The 23,939-nt window shown below is 31.3% G+C and overlaps 3 protein-coding genes across 7 annotated transcripts; all 3 read right to left on the bottom strand.

Moving 5' to 3' along the window:
* Positions 1 to 324: 324 nt before the first annotated feature.
* On the bottom strand, positions 325 to 2,562 carry LOC123194303 (protein NONRESPONDING TO OXYLIPINS 2, mitochondrial-like). 3 transcript variants are annotated; one of them, XM_044607476.1, is made up of 4 exons: positions 2,307 to 2,562; positions 2,070 to 2,188; positions 721 to 758; positions 325 to 612 (listed from the first exon to the last, which is right to left on the bottom strand). In XM_044607476.1, exons 1-3 carry the CDS (start codon positions 2,459 to 2,461, stop codon positions 739 to 741), a joined length of 294 nt encoding a protein of 97 aa, XP_044463411.1. In that variant the 5' UTR covers positions 2,462 to 2,562; the 3' UTR covers positions 325 to 612; positions 721 to 738. The 3 variants fall into 3 exon arrangements, with proteins under 3 accessions (XP_044463411.1, XP_044463412.1, XP_044463410.1); XM_044607477.1 differs by having other exon boundaries at positions 325 to 468; XM_044607475.1 differs by having other exon boundaries at positions 325 to 758; positions 2,307 to 2,559.
* Positions 2,563 to 7,344: 4,782 nt separating this feature from the next.
* On the bottom strand, positions 7,345 to 11,046 carry LOC123193903 (putative esterase YitV). 2 transcript variants are annotated; one of them, XM_044606975.1, is made up of 13 exons: positions 10,693 to 11,042; positions 10,478 to 10,554; positions 10,319 to 10,399; positions 9,964 to 10,092; positions 9,785 to 9,871; positions 9,510 to 9,563; positions 9,188 to 9,278; positions 9,031 to 9,101; positions 8,875 to 8,944; positions 8,679 to 8,731; positions 8,288 to 8,381; positions 7,908 to 8,005; positions 7,345 to 7,562 (listed from the first exon to the last, which is right to left on the bottom strand). In XM_044606975.1, exons 1-13 carry the CDS (start codon positions 10,997 to 10,999, stop codon positions 7,473 to 7,475), a joined length of 1,302 nt encoding a protein of 433 aa, XP_044462910.1. In that variant the 5' UTR covers positions 11,000 to 11,042; the 3' UTR covers positions 7,345 to 7,472. The 2 variants fall into 2 exon arrangements, 1 of the variants encoding a protein (XP_044462910.1); XR_006497169.1 differs by having other exon boundaries at positions 8,188 to 8,381; positions 10,693 to 11,046.
* A 1,094-nt stretch (positions 11,047 to 12,140) lies between these two features.
* Positions 12,141 to 18,457, bottom strand: LOC123195079 (protein tesmin/TSO1-like CXC 5). 2 transcript variants are annotated; one of them, XM_044608669.1, is made up of 8 exons: positions 17,709 to 18,457; positions 16,939 to 17,046; positions 16,001 to 16,178; positions 14,946 to 15,302; positions 14,473 to 14,573; positions 14,280 to 14,374; positions 13,006 to 13,425; positions 12,141 to 12,581 (listed from the first exon to the last, which is right to left on the bottom strand). In XM_044608669.1, the coding sequence occupies exons 1-8, from the start codon at positions 18,077 to 18,079 to the stop codon at positions 12,343 to 12,345; spliced, it is 1,869 nt and encodes a 622-aa protein (XP_044464604.1). In that variant the 5' UTR covers positions 18,080 to 18,457; the 3' UTR covers positions 12,141 to 12,342. The 2 variants fall into 2 exon arrangements, with proteins under 2 accessions (XP_044464604.1, XP_044464605.1); XM_044608670.1 differs by having other exon boundaries at positions 14,479 to 14,573.
* Between the last annotated feature and the right edge of the window lie 5,482 nt (positions 18,458 to 23,939).

The following is a 23,939-nucleotide window of genomic DNA, read 5'->3' as shown; positions in this document are numbered from 1 at the left end:
AGTTTGTTATTGAACTCGAGTCTATTTGCCTCGAATCCAACTATACTTAACATAGTTTGTATTCAAGCTAAATTATGCAAATTACATAGTTAAGGTTAAATTTGATATAACCCAAGTCCAAATAAGACTTTGCTTGAATCTATATGAGTTAATTCAATATCAACAAATTGGGATTCAACCTTGATTCAAAAACAAATTTTCTTTAGATTTGATCGGATTCACCTCAAACTCGAATGTTTGTATTAATTTAAACTGGGCCCGTTTTATGAAATCAAACTCAATCCTTGAATCATTCAATCCAAGCTTAAAGTTGAACTCAAATAGTTCACATCAAATCTATGTTTAGACCAAGTTTATAACAAACTAAAAGGTCACATAAATCGGAATCCATGCATGGCATTTCAAATCTTAATACATTCAAGCAAGGTCCAAATTTAACTAAATCCTCGCAAATTGGAAGGTTTTCAACTTCAGGAAAAAAAAAAAAATTATTGAGTTGCATTATGGCAACTGAATTGATTCAGCTTAATGCAAAAAGCTATCCATGCATCCAACATTTTCTTGCTCAGATTTTTCATGCAAATATTTCTTCCAAAATACATCTCTCCAACACTGAATAAAAGGACAAGAAAACCCAACATCTAAAAACCTCTTACCGTTTATCAAATTCAAGAAGAGAATGCATTCTAAGATTAACATAAAATCTGTTTGATGAATCACCTGGAACAAAAACTTGTGTCATAAAGGCATGGAGATACCTGTCACACAAACAAAGATATAAATTGTAAACGATCACAATGACAACAATATTGATAACTAACATTTATAAGAAAATGAACTGCTGACCATATTAAGTGCAATAAATATTAGATGTAGTCTCTTATATGGGCAAGAATTTATGGACAAAGATCTTAGTGGAACAGGTTTTATTATCCTTCATTGGTTCTTGCAACAATGAACCATATATATCCAGTCTGTGTTTTGCACTGGAACTGTTTTTAAGTCTAACATGCCATCCCTGAAGCAGTTAATAATATTTCCTATGTTTAATTGTTTGCATTCCAAGTATCAAACAAAAGATCAATCATTTTATGTACAGACAGAGCCACCAAACCATGTTGATGAGCTATCATGCAATTCTTCCATTGTATACATTTTAGGAGGTCAAAACTTTATAATCATTCATGCCTGTTATCATTAGGTGATTTAGCGACTGCCGGATATCACTTTGTCTAGATGATTTTTTCCAGGTCCTATTCCTTCAGAAAAATGGCTTTTTAAAACCAATTCGTGAATTGAAAGTGTGAAACTTCAAGCCCTGTCCAACCACTCAAATCACTCAAGTCTCTTTGTTAATTAGAGACATGAAAATGTCCAAAAACTATAGTCTCAAATTGTTTTAACTCTGTCCTACAATTACTACTATTAATTAACCTAATAGTAATTTAACCTTGAAATTGACTACCTCTCCAAAAATTTGATTAAAAGAAAGTAGTAGAGAAATGAACTAAGGTATTTTTATTTCAATGAATATCAGAGCTACATTTACAAAAGCAAAATGCATATATAGTTGCTTACATTGCTCATGCTCTCAAAGTAGTCATCCTATCAACCAAACAAATTTGTTGTTTTGGTCTCCCTCTATGAGGATGACCAAAGTAAAGCCCATATGGAATAGAGTGTTAATCTCCCTTTAAGTTAGATACACTACATCTTGGCAATCATAAATAAGGATGCATCTAAAAATGGTGCCGCTTTAACCTTCCCTGAATGAGTGGCTTAAGTAATTTTTGGCTAGTAGGTAAAAAGATCTTCCTCAAAAAAGCATAGTATACTTTTGACAATTTCTAACACCAATTTTCAAAGAGCTTTTAAAAATTCCAAGTCTCTGATTATATAAATAACTTGGTTGAATCGAGTGGTTGGATTTGCTTTAAGTTCTTCTCAAATTTGAAAGATTGGTGTTTAGGAATACCTCTAGTTGGTAAATAAGACTTGACAATCCTATAAATCCAAACAACAAAAGTTAAATGTTTGTGTGTGCGTGGATGAAACAGATAACAACTGACCTTGAGGCACCAAACCCCAGCTCTGAGAATCCATGGAAAGAAATGATCTCAGGCGAGCGGAAGCTACTGCACTATGCAATGGCATCATCGACATCAAGCAGCTCAATTCCACTGGTAATCTACCGCCAACAAAAACAATCAGATACCAAATTCTCTGGCTTTCATTTCTCACAAACCAAGCTTCGGTTATTGGGTACACAAAAAATTGCATATGAATTAGTTTGTGAAAGATCTCACCTTGAAATTGGCTTCACTGAAGCGGAGACCTGAGGATGAGGGCTTGATTTCAAAGGAGAAATTGTGGGCATAACAGACTTGTTAGTTCTGATCTTGAAAGACAAAGAGGGTAAGCGAGATGATGATAACCGGGAGAGAATCCCTGATCCAGCCATTGTAACAGAGCTCTTACAAGGGTTTAAACAATGGCTAGGGTTTATACAAATTCCGTTAAGAAAAAAGGTTGCGCCTAGTGTTGAATGCGCCTGCCCTTTAACGTTGTGTTTGGTTTCGGATATAAGATTATCCGGAGAAAATCCTTCCGGCGCAAATCTTAATTAAGGTTGGATTTGAATCGAATTGACTCAAACTTGAGAGCCAGCTCAGCTCAGTTTAACGCAATGTGAATTCTTTTATATTGAACTTGAATTGAGATGGGCAATTTGTTTTTGAAACCAAGTAGAAGTCGTATAAAAGAAATTTTAGTCTGATCTAACTCGTAAATTAGGATGATGATTCGATTTAGTTCGAATTTAACTTATGAATCAATTTGAATTATATTAAATAATTATCTCAACGATATCGTTCTTTTAATTATTAGGCAAAATGATATCTTTGGTGAAGTAACTTATTCCCATAATTTGAATTAATCTTTTTAACTTTTATTAATTCACCGTTGCGGTAATTGTAAGCAAACAAACTCTTTAAATTAGGTTAAGGGTAAGGGAGCTAAGTTTTATCCGATGATATTATCATGTTACTGAATTACGTAAATCTTGTGCTGTTCTCTCGAACCATATTTTTATCTAATTTTTCATTGTTCGAGTAATCACGCTGACATATAAGGATGTGATAAAATTATTTTTATTGATAATAAAAAGGTTATTACAGTAATTTAGACTTAGATTCGAGCCTCACATCCTACAAAAACAACCGGTAGCATTGCATACCACACCGAACTTGGTTAAAAGCCCCTTAGAATTGCAAATAAATGCACAATTGAGCGCGGTTGAACACGGCCCCATGAGTTTGAAAATTCTCCCTGCACGATAAGCTTCGATTTGCTCCACTGAAACAGATAAATCAAATACATTTATTTTATTTACTAATCAAAATTTAAAAAAAAAAAAGAATATTTTTTTAATATTATTTGTAAAATTAAGAAAAAAAAATTACAAACAATAGGAAAATCAAACTTCCAGCAAGCAATATATTTTACATACCAGAAATCAGAATTAGGACAAAGCATAGGATCAGTGTTAAAAAGAAACATGTCTTGAGAGGAATTGTCTTTGCAATTGCCATTCTTCCTAAACAATGGTGTTTGAGTTGAAACATGTCTACATAAACCCTAGCTTATTTATATAAAATTTCAAAATTATTTTAAAAGTTGAATAATTAAAGAATTCTATATTTTAATTCCATACATAGTAAGTCAAACACAAAGGTGGAAAAAAATTGTAATTAGGAAAAAGATAATAAATTTTCCAATATGGTAAGATATCAAATAATAATTATTTACCATAAAAAAATTTGTTATGTAATTTATCTTTTATTATTTATAACCTTATATTAGTAATAAAATATTTTTTTAATTTTCTATTACCAATAATTAGTAATTTTTTTTATTATTTATATTATTTTAAAAATTTTAATAATATTTGCCATCAATTTTATTTGCTACGTAACAAAGGAGAAATCCCTTTTTTCAACAATTAACCTTTGCTAATAAACATTTTATATTGACAGATTGATCAAGGGTATCATGTATGTATGATTCTAATTAGTAAATACGAGAATAAACAAACTGGTATATGAATTATAGTAATGAAAAGTGACTTTGTAAAATTACAGTAAGAAAATTCGGATATGTAAGAATATGAAATGCATATATATTAATGGGGTTTTAGTTTGATCCACTCACGTCTTCACTAAAAATGAGTTTTTAGTTTGTCACGCTCATTTTATCACCTTCGAAGAAAAATTAGTGAACTATTCAAACGGTTGAATATACAAAAAATACAATTTATTTATATTTTAATCATATATAGGTGGTTTTATTATTTTCTATATTAGAATATATCCTAAATATATGATTTTCTAAGTTAAGAGATATTCTAAATATACGTTTTCTTTTTTTACATTATTATATATTGATTATATGAATTTGTATTTCATTGTATATGATATATGATAATAGCTATAAATTCATCTACTATTTAGATAACTTAATATACCATAAATATAATTTATTCATATTTTAAGGGCCGTTTGGTTCTCAATTAATGTAGTTAGTAATTTAAATATTGATTTTATTATAATTATATTCTTATTTATTAATTTTTTAAGATAAAATAACTATATTCTTAATTAATATAATAAATAAAATAAAAAATATTTCAGAATAATTATACTAAATGACGTTTAAATAAAATAATTTATAAATATTCTTTTATTACATCTAACCAAACACATTACCCAAATATAAATGGGTTTGATGTAACATTTTATCAATAATACATTTTAAAATATACGGTAATATTAATCCTAATTTTATCACTTTTTATAAAGTATTTGTTTAAAATCAACATAAAATTCCAAATACAAAATATTTAATTAACCATTAACCATATTTAATTAACCATAATATAACATAATACAAAGTTGAAATTAAAATTTTAGTCTTAAAACTCTCAAACACATAACATAACTAATTAACAAAATTTCAAAGTTCGAAAGTGAACTCGTAATTTATAACGAATTTTTTCTCTTGATTATAAATTTAATGTGATTAAATTAGATAAATTTTGTATTTTCTTTGGCTATATATCATCTTATATGTGTTGTGTCGGAGTAATTACAATAACATGTACAGATGTAATAAAATTATTTTATTGATAAGGGAAGAGCTATAATTACAATTTGATTTGGACTTAGTATTTGCAAAAACAATATTTAGCTGGGATGGGCGGGAGAGGAATGCAGAAGCCGCCTGAATATCCCTTGGATGTGCATTGATTTGTACAATCTGTTTCATCCATGCACGGCCCTATCATCGGCAAACTTGGCCCTCGAGAGACTATTTCAAGCTCCTCCCCTGCAACTAAAAAGCCAAATGCATCTATTTCATTTACTTACAAAAAAAAAAAAAAAAAAAAGAATAAAGACGGCTAAATTATATGAAAATTTAAAAAAAATATTTACAAATTATGAGAAAAATTAGACTACTATTAAGCAAAATATTTTTTGACATACCAGATGTCAGAATTAGGACAAAACATAAGAGCAATGTCAGAAAGAAGTACTTCTTGAAAAGAGTTGTGTTTGCAATTGCAATTGGCATTCTTCCAAACTTTGTTTGTGGACAAGGGTTCTTGAGTTGAACCATAATAGTGTACGTATGTATATACATTGTACATGCGTGTTTATATAATATTTCCAAATTTATTTGGAAGTAGAATAATTAAGGAATTAATATAATTTTAATATTCACCCAGATTTTATTCCATATATATATTTTGTCACAAAATTAATTTGGAAGTAGAATAATTAAGGAATTTATATAATTTTAATATTCACCTAGATTTTATTCCATATATATAGTTTGTCACAAAATTAATTTGGAAGTAGAATAATTAAGGATTTTCTTTGGTTTTTTTTTTTTTTTAATTAGGCCAAAAGGCTTGTTCCCACCCAAGGTATAGCAAAATCGCAAAATCTCACTCTTTAACTTTCAAAAACTCAAACACTTACCCATAAATTAATTTATGTTAAAAATTTCAATTATGATTAGATATAAAACTATTATTTACTAAAAGATTTACAAAAATTAAAATTTTATTATATTTTCCTCTTTAGATTTAATTATTAATTATTAATAATAAGTTTTCCAACATTGTTATATAACAAATAATAACCAAACAGAACAATGTATACATATTTTTTTGGTATATAATCAGGTATATAAATTATGTGTATTATACGATTAGTTATTATTTTAATTTTATTTTAAAATTATTTAATTATATAATAATATAAAATCTATATATTCTATTATATATTAAAAAACGTACACACATGATTTTATTGATATATTTATTTATTATAATAATTATTTCTAATAGGGAAAAACAAATTTTGTTGTAGCATGAGTCCTATAAATCTTAGTAGTATAATCTTATTTTATACTTAATTAAAATTAGTTCATAATTATAACTAATGACGATTAACAATCGTAATAATCAGTGTTAGTTATCTTAATAATTAATTCAAAATGATAACAAATTACGTTAGCAGCCGTAATAATTATTATAATTTTTGCCTCTTTTGTCACTATTATCTTTATGAAGGAGAAGGGTGGTGAGTTCAGTCATTTAAATTTTAAAAAATTGTTAATTTATATATATAAAATATTAATATAATTTTAAAAATTTAAAAATTATTATTTAAAAATTTCATTTTTTTTATTGATATTCTTTACAAGATTGATATTTTTTTAACTTCTATTAATTCTCGGTTAGAGTAACTATAAACCAACAAATTTTTTAATTAAGGTTAAAGTTAAAAGAGTTAAGTTTTATCTTCAAATCCGGCTTGTAACAAATCACCGTAGAATGAACTCGAAGTCTCTCGATACGAGTGATATCAAGTAAATAATTATGATAAACATTTGACAAATTTTTGAATTTAGAAAGTGGGTTTAAAAATTTTTATGAATCTTTCCTCTTGTTTATATATTTGATGTTCTTGAATTAAATAAATATTGTATTATGTTGGATTATATTTATATTTTATTTTTAGTAATTGTGACAAACATATAAAAATTAAATTAAATTATTTTATTAATAAAACAAGGATTATAATAATATTTTAATTTTAGATTCAAGTCTGATATATTATTTTGATATTTTTTATTTATATTATATTATAAGCCACTGAAAACTATATGTTAATGAATATGAAAGGTTGGCTTCCTTATTTTGTGCCAAAGAATGATCCAATTTCAAATTTACGTTGTCAGTGTAGCTTGTTTTCAATTGGTTTGTATTTAAGAATTGTATTTGGAAAAGTTATTCAATAGGAAGATCTTATTATGACATCTTACTAGGATTTCGAACTACTCAACTGAAATCCGTCTGTCCAGAATAGATGTAAAAAACGATAAATACAAATATTGCATTAAGAAAATTAATTCTTCAGAAACTTGTCGAACCAATCGCTAGCTTCTTTAACCATCAATGGTGTCATCTGGTGCCCAATTCCAGGTTGAGCAATCAACTGCATTACAGGAAATAATTGTATTTTATTAATCACAAGAAATCATGAGAATGGGTTTGTGCGGAGTAACTGGCAGTTGAACCAGGAACCCATAGGTTTGGACTGGTTGATCCATCAACCAGACTAGACTAACCCTCAGTACAGTTCCTGGTCAAACCGACCAATCCGGTTTTCAAAATTACAATTATGCAATTTTATCAAGAAATCTGAACTTTTAAAACTCCTTAATGTATAAATGCAGAGCTTAAGACTTCCATAGGGTCGATGAGAAGAAAACATTAGTTCCTTTACTTAGACATTATAATTGTTGCACCAGATAAAGCATGAGCAAGTGCAAGTGTGTACCTTAAATTTATTAATACAATTGACCTCTCCGTAAGCCTTGCATGCTTTATCTTTGGGAACTTCCAAACCTGGAAGTGGACAGCGAGGATCTTCTGCACCTATATTTTCAAAATCAAAACAAAATTTTAACACACAATGAACAAGAAGACTCAGTAAAAGTTATTGACAAAAACCAGAAGAAGGCTGCAGCTTTATAAAGATTGCAGGTCTTCTAAATGCGGGGATAGCCTATGAAATTTAAAGGCAAACACAAACAGAAAGAGCAAGAGAAATGACTTGCTTTGAGTCTAGGGTGCACCAATTGAAACCCTACTGTGAGAATAAGCCTCTGCACCGAACAATTATATGGGGGAGATTGAAGTTTTACAAAATAATTATACCATTCACAATAAGCAGTGGCCGGGGAGCAATGGCTGGAATTGTGTAAGGTGAATCGAACTGAGAGGCTAGACCAGGAGCAATTCTATCCCAGACCTGTTCAGAATGGTAAAAACAATAAGAGGCAATCTGACTTCAGATACACAATGTAAAAGAATAAGCTACGAAGGTTGGCTTTGAAGAGTGAAAACAAGACCATCATATTGAATGCATATGTCAAATCTGAAAGCTAATTCTTAAAGCCATGAATGGCAGTATTCACATGATATCACATGGATCAGCACATGTAAACACATATAAAGACAAGAATATGTGAACATGAAAGCTTAGCTTACAATCGAAGGATAAATATAAACTTGTATGCTTATCTATAGGGACAAAAAGGTAACCTACCTTCTCCACCACCTCTTTATCAATAGCGCTCTTACCTAAATCAATCCTTGCTTCTGAACCAAAAACAAAGAACATCAGAGAAACAAATGCTAGAAGCATAGAGAAGATATACAGATGCTTTCATTATATTTAATTCCTATTAAATATACCACAAAACTCAAAAAATTAAGGCTTCGGCGTGTTAAATTAGAGTCACCTTCAAACACAGCCTTTATACTGTCAACTCGAGCTTGCCATTGATTGTTATCTATGGCCCATCGAAATCCCTACAATTTATTGCACAAAAGTATAGTCATTCAAAAGTAAGTTTTACACCTTAAAAAATAGAAAATAAAAAAAAGTGCCAACACACCTGAACTCCAATTATAGGAACAACCACAGCATAGCGGGTGTCAGCAGCAGCACCAAACCATGCATGCATTCCTACATTGGTTAGTGACCACATTAGTTCTGCATATTACTATAAGTAAGGCAATAACTTGTCATTCTTATCAATTTCTCTCAACCACCTCCAAGTGATTCTCCAGTGATTCCTATCCTGGTTGGGTCTATATCTTCTCTCTGTGTTAAATAATCTGCTAGCTTTATCAAGTCCCAAGCCTGCAAAATTTAAAGCCCTAAGTTGCTATTTCAAGAACCAAAGACATTCATAAAGAGAAAGAAAAATTATCGAGGTTTAAGTAGCATTTTTGGTGAGCCATAGATAAAAGGAAAACTAAACCACAAAAATTTCTACTTATTGTGAACTCAATTAATCAAAAAATCTTGTAAGCAGGTAAACAATGCAGAAATAACTACATAGAACAAATGAAGAAATGACCGAAGCATTACTGTATCAAATATGAATGGCATTGTATCACCCTTCTTCCATGATGAAACAAGTGCCTGCATTTAAATAGATTAATGAGATCCAGATCACAAAGAAACATTCACTGCTCAAGGAAACTATAGATTCTTCCACATTCTCCTTGGAAATTTGGACTGATACAAGACTTGTATTCTCAAAAATGAAAAACAATTAGTAGTACATGGAGAACAACAAAATTTTCACAAGATCATTTTCTTTTTCTCAAGATTTATAGCAATTAAGAGTAGAAAATACGCACATCTCGATAAGTGGTTAAGTTTTTAGCACGTTCTCCATGATAGCGAGAATCAATAGCGATTGCTATGTAATCTCGAGAAGCATATGCCTGAAATAAGTGGAAAAAAAAAACCCGAGCAATGGCCGTAACTAAATGAAATTCAACCAAAATGGAAATCAAAAACCCAGAAGACTAGCTACCTCAAGCAACGGCCGTAACCACTCTTTGTTCTTATTTGTACTATGCAGAAAAACAATAGCAGGCCTTCTTCGGTGTTCACTTTCTTTCAAACTTAAAATCAACACAGGCAAGCGCCCCTGCTCTCCTGCCTATAAACCATGACCATCATACCATTGGTATGTTCAGAAACAAAATCAAACAATGTCTATACCACATGCATAGATAATTAAAACAAACTCACTATCTTGAGAGAGATTAACATGATTGTAGAAAATTCTTGGACTAGACTAATTATTGACAAAACAAAGAAAATAACCGGTTTACATATTAATATTAATAATAGAAAAAAAAAAAATTAAAAGATCAATCAACTACCTCAGTATGCAGGTAAAAATTTTCTTCTTTCAGTAACTCCTTAAAATTTTCTATCTTAACCCGTGGACATGACTCCATTGCCTAGTAAAAACACCATATGGATATATTAGCTCAGCACAATCAATAATTCTTCATCAACGTAGCCACAACAATAATAACCTCACTATGGCGTGGCGGTGAAGCTTCCTGAAATAAAGGATTTGCTACAGGTTTTGCGGGTTCCACCGTCAGCGGAACTGCCAGGATCCAACAATATAACAATAACAACAACGGCATCACATTTCAAAACATACTGAATATAAAATTCAACTATACAAATCATCAATTATTAACAGATTTTTCCAGCTGATCAAAATTGAATGAATCAGAATTACCTTCAGCAGATCTTCTGCTCCGCAAAACTTTGAGGAAATCGGATCGAATTTTCTGAGCATCGACAGCGCCTTGCTTATCCATGTGAGTGAGTTTAGTAGCGTTAGTGATTGACTTGTTTGGGATTTCGATCCCGTATTTATACGGAAAGCTTTTTGGCGGGCAGCTCCACACACACATTCCGTGTGGAACACACGTGTAGAGGTTTCGAGGATGCACGTGTGCGGTGGATGGTATGATGAACATGGATGAGTGGGACAGCAGATGGAGGAGAATAAGAAAAACTGGAACAACAACAAGCTTCGCCATTGTTTAGTACTTTCTTACCCAAAACGTTTGCCAGCAGCCAATCAAACCAAAGCTTAGTCTTATCATGCAATGAAGTGGCAAATGTTTTCTTTATCCAAAATAAGCTGCAATTTTGACTTGAAATGGTCAAACCTGGTCCACATTATTGTTTTAATAAAATTATGTGTAAAATGCTAATATAAGGGCGCCTGAAATTATATAATTAAATAATTTTAAATTAAATATAAAATAACATATAATAATATTTTATTTAAAGACATATAATTTTATTGCTAATGATTACTTTTTTATATGAGTAAATATTATATGCATTAAAATAAGTAATACAATATTTATATTTTATTATATGATTAATTATTATTTTATTTTTAATTTAAAATCATTTAATTATATTATTATTAGACATTCCTTTAATTCATTCAAGAGTAACGTTATGTGAAACAACGATATATACTAGCAAGTAAAAAATATTTTGTGTATTTTTATATAATTGAGTTCCCTATTTGTTTATTTTACCATTGGTGGTTCTATACGAGAGAAATAAATGACACTTTGGTGAATTGAAAAGTAACGTGTGAGCCATCCTTATCAAATTACATGAGATTTTTGTTTATAATAAAATTCTTGACTGAAGATTGAATGAGACAACGAATGAAAATTCTTATGAGATTTTTACCATGAATGTATCAACAGGAAAGGAAGGTCGAAGGAAGTTTCAACAAGACAACATTCGAAGATAATACCAGGCAATGAAAGTTCGACGAAGGATCCTTTGTTAACACTTTACCAGTTCTTAAAAGGACAGACGTAGCAGATGTAGGTGCATTTTATGTTTTAAATCAACCAGGAACGAAGCAGCCTCAGCTCAGGGACTTTCGTTGGGCAATTGAACATATAAGCTCCAATCGCGGAAACTTAGGACAATAATATTTAAAATAATTTAAATAACAAAAAAGTTAAAAAGTTATAAGTATGAAAATAAAAATTCTCTTCTAACGACACTTTAAGATAGACCTAACTGATATAATAATTGTAAAATTAATTATTAGATTTAAAATTTCGTTTATTTAATGTGATCTATTCAACCTCAAATAACTGGTTTGACTCAAGTAATGTTCCTTTTTATTAAAAAAAAAAAAAATCGGGGCAATATGATTTATTAAATAAATAAATCACTTGAAAGTAATAAACAACCTAAAATTACTTTTTAGCTAGGTGATATTAAGACCAAACACATTTCTAACAATGGAGCCCCGAGCCAATGATAACCACAAGAATTATTAGCATGGCCAAGCATCTTATAGGCATCCTGATGGTCTTTTGCCTTAGTTAAACTTCTTAATCTATGAATCCATTTTCTCATTTTCTATGGGCAAGCCAACCTTCATCGGCAGATCATTCTTACATGTTACTGTAGCAATGGTCTGGGAAAATTCTGCAGGCACTGGAACTTTAGGTTTTCCGATGCTATCGCCACAAGCCTCATTGTGATTCTTCATGTCCATTCCAGCTTTAACAGTGCCATTTTCTACAGGTTCTAACCTTTTTGATTCACTTTTTGCTGATGGCAAGCACATTGTTTCTGCAACAGAAAAGAAAGAAATAAAACTCGTGGCATATTTTTTCACTATACATGTTTTCATTTAATCTTGAATTTTAAAATCTAGAAATTCTTATCTTCAGCTGTGCATAAACAAACATTAGCTAATAATGGAAATGTTAAATGACCCTTTAAACAACCCAGAAATTAAAGTTGTCTAACTATAAAAGAGACTAAACATTAAGATTTCAAGATTTCAAACATTAAGAAGATGGATAGGGGGTGTCTAACTATAAAAGAGACTAAACATTAAGAAGATGGATTCCAAGATTTCAAACATGCGAGTATTGTAGGTCCTAACTAATTCCAGTAGCAACTGACCCTTACAGAGGATGGTTCTAGCTTCTGTGAAGACCTTTAATGGCATTAAATATAAGATATCTAAAAAAAAAAAAAAAAAACTTACCTCTTATGCTTCCGACAGTTATGAGATCATTGAGAACATCCCGAAAAGCGGTTAAGATGATCCTTTCTTGCTCCGCATAAACCCTTCTGCATTCATGTCCATTAGACTTTTTAACTGTGCTTGGACAATGGCCTGCCAATCCAGTTGGTGACCCAGCTGCCATAAACATTGTTTCTTCTTCATCACACATTAATGCACGAGTTCCAGGAGACAATGGCCTCTCGTTTGGCATATCATAGTCATCTGTCCCAGAACCCCTAGTTTCTTCCATATCCATTTTGTTCCCAAGTGAAGGATCATTAAGCGCACCCTTATTAGCTTCATTTCCTTGCTTAGAATCTTCACTCTCTTGAGTAGATGAAGCAACATCAATCTTAGCATTGTCTCTCTGTGTTTTTGAATCCATTTCGCCTATTTTTTCTGCAGATTTAGAATTACAGAAACAAAAATCATTCCACATATTTCATAAAATTGAGCAGAGTCACACTTCTAGTTACTCTTTCAAAAAATCAATGACAAATGAACTTTGCTGCAAGGGGTGAGCAGTGAGCTTGGAGATGCAAAGATTGAACATTTTCCTATTATTCATTTTTCCATTTAGGATTTTAAGTTGAAAAAATGGAAATAATTAATTATTGCACAAGTTAATAAACCAAGGGAGAAATGGATACTCATTTCCAAATAAAAATAAAAATAAATAGACAGGATTATGCATTGAAACCTCAAATATAGATAGAGAAATACCATATCACTGACTATTTACAATCCAAAAGTAGGCCCTGAAGAAAAATAAACACTGAAGTAAAACCAGACATCAGTCCGAAATTTTTGGTGAGAAAAACTGAAAAAAAATTCAAAATACAACTTGTAGCATTAAGCAAAATAAATAAATAAACACAGACAAAGAAAAGGAAACAAATCAGTGATAGAGTTTTCCCTGAAACTAAAGTTGCAAAACAAATTAGATCTCATATAAATACATGAGTCCCATAATATGACTCAGAGTAAAGAAAATGAAAATTATAGTGTATAAATATATTTTTAAACTTCTTGTGAACATCTGCACAATAACTATAATTTCAAACACAATGCATTTGTGTAAAATTACTCATATGGACTACTATATATCCACTGCCATTGATAACAGAATGATAGACCAAAAAGCGTATGTTAGTATAACCTTTTTAGCCCTATACTTGGCTGAAAACTTAAAACCAAACTACGATGCATAGAAACAAATGAAAGATTAACATTTTATCCATAGAAATCAATACCTGTGAAAGTCATAGCAGCTTTTGATGAAAATACAACCAAAAGTGAGCATAAGTCTTTCATATCCTGTGGTTGGAGGATGTCTGCTAATGGAGATCTTCAATCAAGAGCAGTTATGTTGGTCAGAGTTCATAAAGAATTTAGAAGAGAAAGCTCCATAAACTATGAGCAATAAGTGGACAAAGAGAAGCTCACCTATACGTAAATTTTGAAGATCCTGATATGACTGCATTAGTGGAATGAGAAACAGGAATAGATTGAATCAGGGAGACAGCAGAATTTTGTAGATGGTTTTCCTGATGAAAAAAAAAAAAAGAGAGAGAGATGACTGCCACAGCATTAACATATCTTTCATGAATATTTCACTATATGTACTGCATGCCATAAGTTGATTTTAAAAGAAAAGCCATAGATATAGGAACTAAAATGACCTGGCAGCCAAAGCAGAAGAATGCAAATTGCATAGTTTCATGTAAGTAATACTAGAAGTAAACAAAATCTTTTATTGCAATGATGAAATTACTTATTTCAATTTACAAGACCCCAAAATAATTATTATAAAGAACTATTTATGTAAACATAAAGTTATGCATAAAATTCAACTAGTTAGCCATCTTGATCTCTATATATACATATGCCTACATAGAAGGATAGCACAGAAGAATTACCTGCGGAGATGGTGCATTCCTTTTGATGGATTGATCTTTGGCTGCTACACCAAATAAGAGTTCCTCACTTTTTCTCTTTTTCACTGCCAGAGGTGTCCCATATCCAGATGAACCAATGGCCCCACTAATTGCAGCATTGGCTGCTCTTTGCATGAAGGCAACAGCACTATGATCCCCGTGAAAAAGAGCCCTTCGTTCTTCACTTCCTTCAAAGTTTTTGCAGTCTAAGCATTTACAATTTTCAGAGCACAGAATATTCGCCTGGAAGCACTCGCAATACTTCTTGAGGCACCCTGACTTCTTGCAGTGACATCCTTTATTATGCTTTACTGCCAGTTGGGCATCCCTTGCATCTTCCTAGAGTTGTTTTGAAGCATATTAAATGTATGTATCTCACAACAATAATGGTTGGATTGGTTAAATTTATGTAATATATTAAATTCATAATTGAGAACTACACATGTTTGCCTGCCCTTCTTCCTGCTTCTCCTATGCAGCAACCAAAGATATTACCTATACTGGATATCATTTGGTTATTCTATTTTTGGGGGTACAGAAAGGGATGAAGAAGCAGTCTAATCCTTCAGAAAACAAAGTGATCATAGAAGAAAAAAAATCTGCTCAGTAATAAGAGCAGGGACCTTAAAGAATGACTACCTTCTTCAAGTCAAATCCAGATACGGACGGAATTAATGGAACTCAACTTATAATTCCATCATCCATCATGACTAAAAATTGGAACATTTTGGTCCATTTCACAAACATAGACAGTTTACTAACTGTTGATTGCCTTATTTTAACTGAAAATCACAAGTACCGGTACAATGAAAAAGAGCAAACACATATGAGTTCCAAAAATAATATTCGACATCTTTCTACATTTAAAAATATATCTACTTTGAATGAAATCCAATGATATATTCCCTTTGTTCCAAAACTTGATCACAACACTTCACTCAGTAAATTGAAGCCAATGCAATAGCCCTTTTTAGAACTTAAAAATATCACAAGTCAGACAATATTGTTTCAAAACCTATTGGAGTCAGATTACATACCCTAGCATCCTGAGATGCATGTGGACTGCTAGCAATCTTTGGTCTGAAAGCATTTGGATTGCGCTCTAGGGTTGTTTCAACTGCCTCTTTCCTAATGGCCTCATGCTCCACGTTATTATGACAATTTACACAATTGCACCCATCACAAAAAATTCCAGCGGCAAAGCACTCACAGTACCTAACAAGTGTGAAAATTTTCTTGTTGACAATGTTTAACTAAAAAGCAAGAGCCACAACAAATCTAGATATAAAAATGTGCATTGGACCTCCAAGGAATCATCTCCTATCAGACTGAAGGTCATGAAAGTTGGCTTAGAAACTTAATGATTCAGTCAAAAAAATAATCCCTTCCAAGATACATGTGGCAGGAAGTATCATGTTGAAAATTACCTGGATGGCATTAGTTTAAGTCCATGAGTGTCCCATGAAGATAAATGCATTTTACATCATGTTCTGATAAAAGAATTTGGCTCATACCCAATTGCTTACATGAAAGTGAATAAGGATTGAAAATATCGGTAGGACACCGCAATAGGAAATAAAAAAGGGTGATATGATCCATGTTCTTGTGTGAATGATACTTCTTAAAACCTAAATTTGTATAAATAAAATAGTTTATTCTTCATAAATATCTTGCAATGTCCCACCACAGAAATTTGAATTCTAGCACTTCTTTAGGAGATGTGTTCATAAATAAGGCATGAGGATTTTACAAAGTTTATACTATAAAAGGGTATCCACACAAATATGGTCAATCATTGAATAGCCTACACTTTCTAATAGGGGACAAATAATTCACTTAAAAAACCACCTTCATTTTTTGGAGGGATTCCTCCTCATAAAGTTGCAGGGTAACAACGATGTCAAATATAAGGAAAACACAAGGGGAAAAAAAATCTTTCATGGTTGAAAATTTTAAATGGAGGCAATGTACTTACAACTTCAAGCATCGGGAATTTCTGCAATTACAGTGCTTTTGTTTCTTTGGAGTACCATCTTTTGCTTCATTGTTACCATGTGGTCTCGATTTAGGGGATTCTTGCTTGCTGAATGGATAATGTAGAAGGGTTAATAGATGACCTAGTTTAGGTATAAGAAATCTCAAACATCTAAAGAAACTTCAAGCCTCCTTAAATTAAAGAAACAAAGGCAGTACAAAATTGAGGCAAGCGAAGAAAAAGGATGTTGATAAACCAATAGCATATCTAGACACAAATATAATTAGTCTGTAGGCAACACCAACGCAATAAGGTGAAAACTATGTCACTAATAAGAAACAAAAGATATAAAAATTAAATGCTAAAGGTAGTATTAATTGCAACAAAAACCAACCACAGCGCTGGAACATGATATGTATACCGAAGTATCCAAATTTGTCTTGCCTGCTGCATATTAAACAAGTGTCTATGTTTCTACTTTTTTGGGCGCTCAATGTGCGCATCAATTTCTGCCAACTATTATAAATTGACAGAAATTTCAATGCCCAGATTATAACCTCACAGACAAAATGAAATATGATATAGTCATCAGGAAATATATGAAGACAAATTTTAAAATAATATACATCACACTAATATCAACAAATGTAACCTTCAGCGGGCTTAATAACTTATATTCAAACTTAATTCAACAAAAATAAGACCGAATCATTGATTAAAAATCGTAACCCTTTATTTTAAAAGACAATGAGAGATTTCTGAGAACTTACGCGACATGTAGTTTCGGCATTTGAAGTTTTTGCACTGGGTGTGGTATCCGATGCACCATGGCCGCCTGCTGCGGCCGTGCTTGCCATTGCGGCGTTACTTGTGACTGTAATCTAATCTGCGGTGGCACTTGTAAATGTGACTCGGGCTGTAAGTGCAATTGTACATGTGGCTGTGGCTGAGGCAGTGATGCTACTTTCAACTGAACTTCCTTCTGCGATTTCGGATGTGATTGTGACTGTTGCGGCTGTGAGTGTGACTTTATCGACTGCTCCGACACTATGCCGTTGGCCGACGCTCGACAAACGGTGAAATCCAATTGCCTCGCCAACTTCTTTGGTCCAAAGTCAGAAATCGTCTCACCTTGTTCCATTTATCTTCAAATAAGTTAACAACATTCAAGAAAACAAAATTCAAAATCCACCTCTGAGCTTGACCACAACAATCCACGAAACAATAACGCAACGATGCCGTTTTAGACTTCTGTACCGGCCAAACTCCGAATCAATTAACCAGAAAACCCCTCTCAACCATTTTGAATCTAAAATCCTCCCCCGATTTGTACGGACAACAAAATTGATACTTCAGCTTTCACTGATAAAAAAAATATAGATTTTTGAAGACAGCTGCGTCATCTTCAATTCATGTTGGCCGCCGCAGGCGATGCGCGATTTGATTGAATTCGCGAATCATTAAAATCGCGGGGCTGAAGCTTTTGTATTGTTTGCTTCTCTTCTCCCTCTCGTTCTCTTTGAAATTGAATTTTAGTGAATATTTCACGGCTAGATGTGAAGGGTGGCTGATCCAACGGATGAAATTAAATTATTTATTTAACGGGTGAGATTAAATGGAAGAGTTTTGAGAGTTCATGAGCCGTTGGATTCGGACAGCCTTTAGGTTTATCCTGCGAAAGTGACGGGTGTGGAATTTGGCGCTAATGGAACCGGAAAGAGACATGGTTTTTGTTGTGTTTGGACACGTGTACGGTGAGAGTTAGATATCAGGGGAGAGGAGGTTTAGATGAACGGTTGATATTTGATCTTTTTTGAATGCCTAAGAGTAGTGTTTATTTGAAAGAATTTGTTTTTTTGGCAAGGCAAGTTGAACAAGGGCCTTTTTGGTCATTGCAGTGACTTTGCGTGGGCCCCATAAAAGTTAGACCGAGTTGATGGAGTCTCCTTTAGATATTTAAATGTGCTTCGATTTCCTTACCAAACGGAAACTTCCCATTATGTTTAAAAATAATTAATTTTACTGGCATATTTATATTGTCTTTTAGCTTGATTTAAAATTAGGTGAAATTTATCCAAATAATAGAATTTTCAAATTATTTTTAAATACATAATTTTTAGATAAATTATTCTATAGAACCCTTAAATTATAACAAATATCTTATCTTCAAATGATAGTTTGAGTGATAAAATAAAATACTTTATGTATAAACAAATATGAATTCAAATTTTCTTTGATAATACATCAAGATCAAATTTTTAACTTACTTGATTCAGTTGATTCTACTCAATATAATTTTAGCCCTGAAGGGATGATTTCACTTGAATAAGTTTCCTCGTTATAAAAAAAAATGTTATAATAATATAATAATACTTTATTATTAATAATATATAAACATGGTATAAAAATACTTCAATTGTATAATAATACGTTAATCTCATCACGTAGTATTACTCATAACATATATAAGAGTAAATTACATTTTCTCAAACAATGTTTGAAAAAACCATAATTTCGTCCATTGAAATAGAATCTATAAATTCCTAAAAAAAAAAAATAACTCAACTCCATGAAAAGGTGTCTCAACACAGTATTAGAAAACTAAATTACTATATTACTCTCAACTATTTTATTTTTTTAAAATAATCATTTTATCTATAAAGTAATTGTCGACAATTTAACTTTATCAGATGGTCGAAATCACACAAAAAGGTGTGATTTTGTCGAATCATTCCTGATTGTTGTGATCCAATGATTTGGCAATATATATATATATTTTTAAATTTTGGAAAGGAATATAATATTTATGCCTTTTTATTGTCTTTTTTTTTTTCATTAAAGTTGAATTTTAGGTGATATTTTATAGTTTTTGAATTCAACGGGTGAGAATTGTGATTCCTAAATCTTAGGGGGAAAATAGTTGATAGACATCTTTCAAATATTTGAGATTTAAAAAAAAAATTGTTAATTGTGGATTCAATTTAGTTGGATAATTAACATTTCAAAAATTCTAATTCATTTCCCTATCCCATTACAGCTATAATATAATTTTAAAAGTTTTAGGATTAGTGCTAAATATACAAATTAAATACGTAAATTATTATTATTTTAATTATCAATTAACATTTATTGAGTTGACTTTATATATAGATTCATCATTTTACTTGGTGACACATTCATTTGTATATTAAATATTATTTAAAATTTAATCATTAAAACCAAACTAATAAACATATGAAAAATGTGAAAAACATAACTAGTAATACCTAATTAACGTGCATAAATTAGGTCAATTTAAACAACCACAAAATTAGTCATAGCCAAAAGACTTATTCCCATCTCAAGGTTTGCTGAATCTCCAAATTAATACCCACTTAATCTTGAAAACCTAAATTCTTATCTGTTGGCCGTTAAAACCCAAATTTTCACCTACCGTTGTTAAAACTTTCACACCGGCCCAAGGGTTGTTAGAGAGAGAAATGGAAACCTAACAGAGGAAAATGTAACGTTTGAAAATTTAATCTCAAAGAAAAATTATTAGTTTTTTAAATCTAGAGAGAAAATTGATAAAGTTTTATTATTTTTAATATATTATTAGTTAAATAATGATTTTTCTTTTAAAACTAACTGATTCTATTAATTTTAATTAGTTATTAATGAAAGTTTGAATTTTTAATATTTAATAGGTATCAATTTGAGAATTCAATAAATCCTACATGGAAAATAAGCCTTTCGACCTTAAATTTTGTGTGTGTATATATATATATATATATATGAAAGACAAATGCTAGAAATTAATATGAAGTATTGTTCATACCGTGACATGACATTATCTTTTATTATTCATCTTTTCACAATATAAATGTTAAGTCTCATTTAAATTATAATAATATAAAAATATCTGTATCTTTATGTGATTTAAATATAAAAAATAAAAAATAAATATTAAATTATGGGTTCATCGCTTGATGGTAGAAATTAGGGTTTCCTTAATTGGACGAAGAAAGAGACGAAAATGGATGACTTGACTTTGCTTTGTTTTTATTTTAAATAATTGAAATTTATAAGTACAAGTGGCCGGCGGCTTATAAGTTACAGAACCTTTCTTTATTTTAATTAGGGTTTCCTTACATTCTTTATTTAGTCATGTTTAAGTTTAATCTGTCACAGCACAGCACACGAATGTAATTTATAAAAATCAATTAATATTGAAACGACATGTTTTCCGATTTTCACATTTGCGTACGACGACGTGTACCCTTTCAATTTGCCACATTTCACAGAAGCCATGTATGTCCTCACCAGTTTTTATTCTTACTTGGACGACGCGTCGTTCTTGCCGACAAAAATACATCTCACCGTTAAAACCAAGGATGTAAGCATGGTTAGACGGAAAACTGAAAATGGCGCATCTGTTGATAAACCTCCGCTTGCTCACGGCCTTGTAAGAATATAATTTTGGATCATGTTCGGATTGATCCGGATCCTAATCTGGATTCAATATCTGGATCTCAACCTTGACTTTTGTTTGCAGCATATATAGGGGCCTTAATTTTATTACATCATATCTGCTGTCCGCATTATAAGACATTCAACGGTCTGGGAGTTTGTTTCCAGATGCTATGTTTTGTCCAATTTTATTACCGTCTTAGTCTATGTCTGGTGTACTTCTATTATTACTGTTCTTGTTTGGCCACATAACTATCTTTAGTTTCAAGTTACTTTCTCTCGTTTTTACTTCTGACAGCAATAAAAATTCATCTGATGGCTGAAAAAATATTTACTACAAGCATCTGCAAAATCTTATCTTCTCTTCTTGCACATTGTAGGATTTATGATCTCTTCAAAAACACAAATGGCTGAATTTTGATCGAACAAATGAAACGTTTACATCATGATTAGGTTTCCACCATGTTTAAGATTATAGGTTACCGTCTCTCTGAAACTTGAAAAACACGTAGTAAACATGACCTACCTAATGAAAAGGGAGAGATTTGCATTCAGCAGGCTAGCATTTGCAGACAAACAAGAAGGAAAAAGATTTCCCTTGCTATTTCATCATAATCATGCATGAATGCATGGCTGCTGGAAATGATCCAACGATCAGGAATGCATGTAAATTAGTAAAATTTGACTGCCAGTTTGCTTCAAGCAGCAGAATGGAAACAGCCTACTGTGAGTACAATATGATTATAAAGTAATTAAAGCTTATGGGTCTGGCTGTAAAACACATAGAGATTCCATATATATACGGTACTTCCAGTATCGTACGGCTAATTAAATGCTGGGTTCAAGTATTCAACTGGGCAAAAAAACCAGAATTTTGAGCACAAAAGAACATCTTCTTCGTTGACTGATGCTTTTGATTTGTATCCATTTTCAATCCAAAACTTTAATTTGGTGGCAACAGATATGAGCATCGAGAAATTTAAGGAGCAGAAGGGACCTTAGGCCATGGCAGCACTTGTATTTCTAAACATTTTTCTATTGGATCTGTTGGATTTATGGGTATATGGTGAAAGAAGATATCAAGAGAGGGCCCCTATCCTTTAGAATGTGGAAGTTGTGGCATCCTTTTCAGTTTTCAGCCATTAGATTTATATTTAGATCTGTGTCATATTTCACTAAATTCAACACAGATCTCAATGGCTTCACTGACCTGCCTCCTGTACCAGTGATTATATACAAGAGCTTCATTATCACATTACAAAATACTTCTCTTTTTTCCCATTTCACTTTACTAACTCTTTCTCTTCTCTCTCTCTCTCCCCAAAAAGCTTGCTGTTGTATCCATGGCTGAGTAAAAATGAAGCTCTATCTCATCACCCTTTGGACAGATTTAAAGAGAATTCAATGTTTGTTGAATGTGGTCCTTGTAAAACAACGGAGATTGTGGACATTTTGCTAGAAGTGGAAAAGCAGAAATAAACAAAAAATTAAAAAAAACATATATACAGAGAGCGACGTTTGGCATATTAATTTCTGAGTTCTGCAATTCTTGCATAGAAATTTTTGTCTTAGTATAAGAAAAATGCAACTTTGGATTCAACAATTAATATATGCATGTGATAGTTATAATTATATCCATATATCTTCACATTTATATGACATTATTTTAGGGATTTGTGCATGCAAATTCCCCTGGATTTTATTCTTCTTTTACATTTTTTTTATCAACCCCTAATTTGAGCTTTTTAAGAATATGAATATTAAGTGTGCATTCTTATATGTATAAGTTAAGGTATTATCTTTTAATAAAATAAACATTTATATCTATTAATCATAAATTATTATATTAATTTGTTAAATTTATTTATACCCATAATTTTGTTCGAATTTAAAATTTTATAACCTATTGTATGCATATATTTTAGATATGAATAATATTATATATATAATTTTATATATGATCAATAATATATTATTATATAAATTATTAAAAATTAAAAATAAAATAATATATAATTATATTATAATATATTATTTTTTATATAAAATTATACGTACATAAATTTATTCTTTGGAAAGAGTTGGAATTACTATTTGGCTAGGCCAGGCGTGGGGGGCTGGCTAGGGTTAGATATTTATTTATGAAAAAAATTGGCTAGGGTTTCATGTGCCAGAATTTTACTTAGGGTTTTATGTCAAACTAACTCCACTTTCTAAAATAGTGCGTTATGTACACGATCCAATCACAGCCTGTTTATGTGATAAGGCATATTTGATCTAAGATGACACGACAAGGACTATTAATTTATCCTTGCCAACAGAGCGTGCAAATGACGCGTGGTGAATAGTACTTGCCGACTATTCCTTTAGGGTTTCCTTTGTAAATGGATGGTGATAAGAACCGCACCTGCCTGCCACGTGGAAGTATTTGATTAGTTGCTTGTGCTTTCTCTCTCTAACTTTAGCACATGTCTGTGTGGTATCATGACATGGCATGTCATGGTGAATTGATGATTTTAATACAACAAAACCTTCTTTCCAAGGACAAAAGA

This window comes from Mangifera indica, chromosome 13 (assembly GCF_011075055.1).
Source record: "Mangifera indica cultivar Alphonso chromosome 13, CATAS_Mindica_2.1, whole genome shotgun sequence".
NCBI lineage: Eukaryota > Viridiplantae > Streptophyta > Magnoliopsida > Sapindales > Anacardiaceae > Mangifera > Mangifera indica.
Note: the sequence above shows the minus strand (reverse complement) of the source record. Positions and strands in the feature narration are given on the sequence as shown.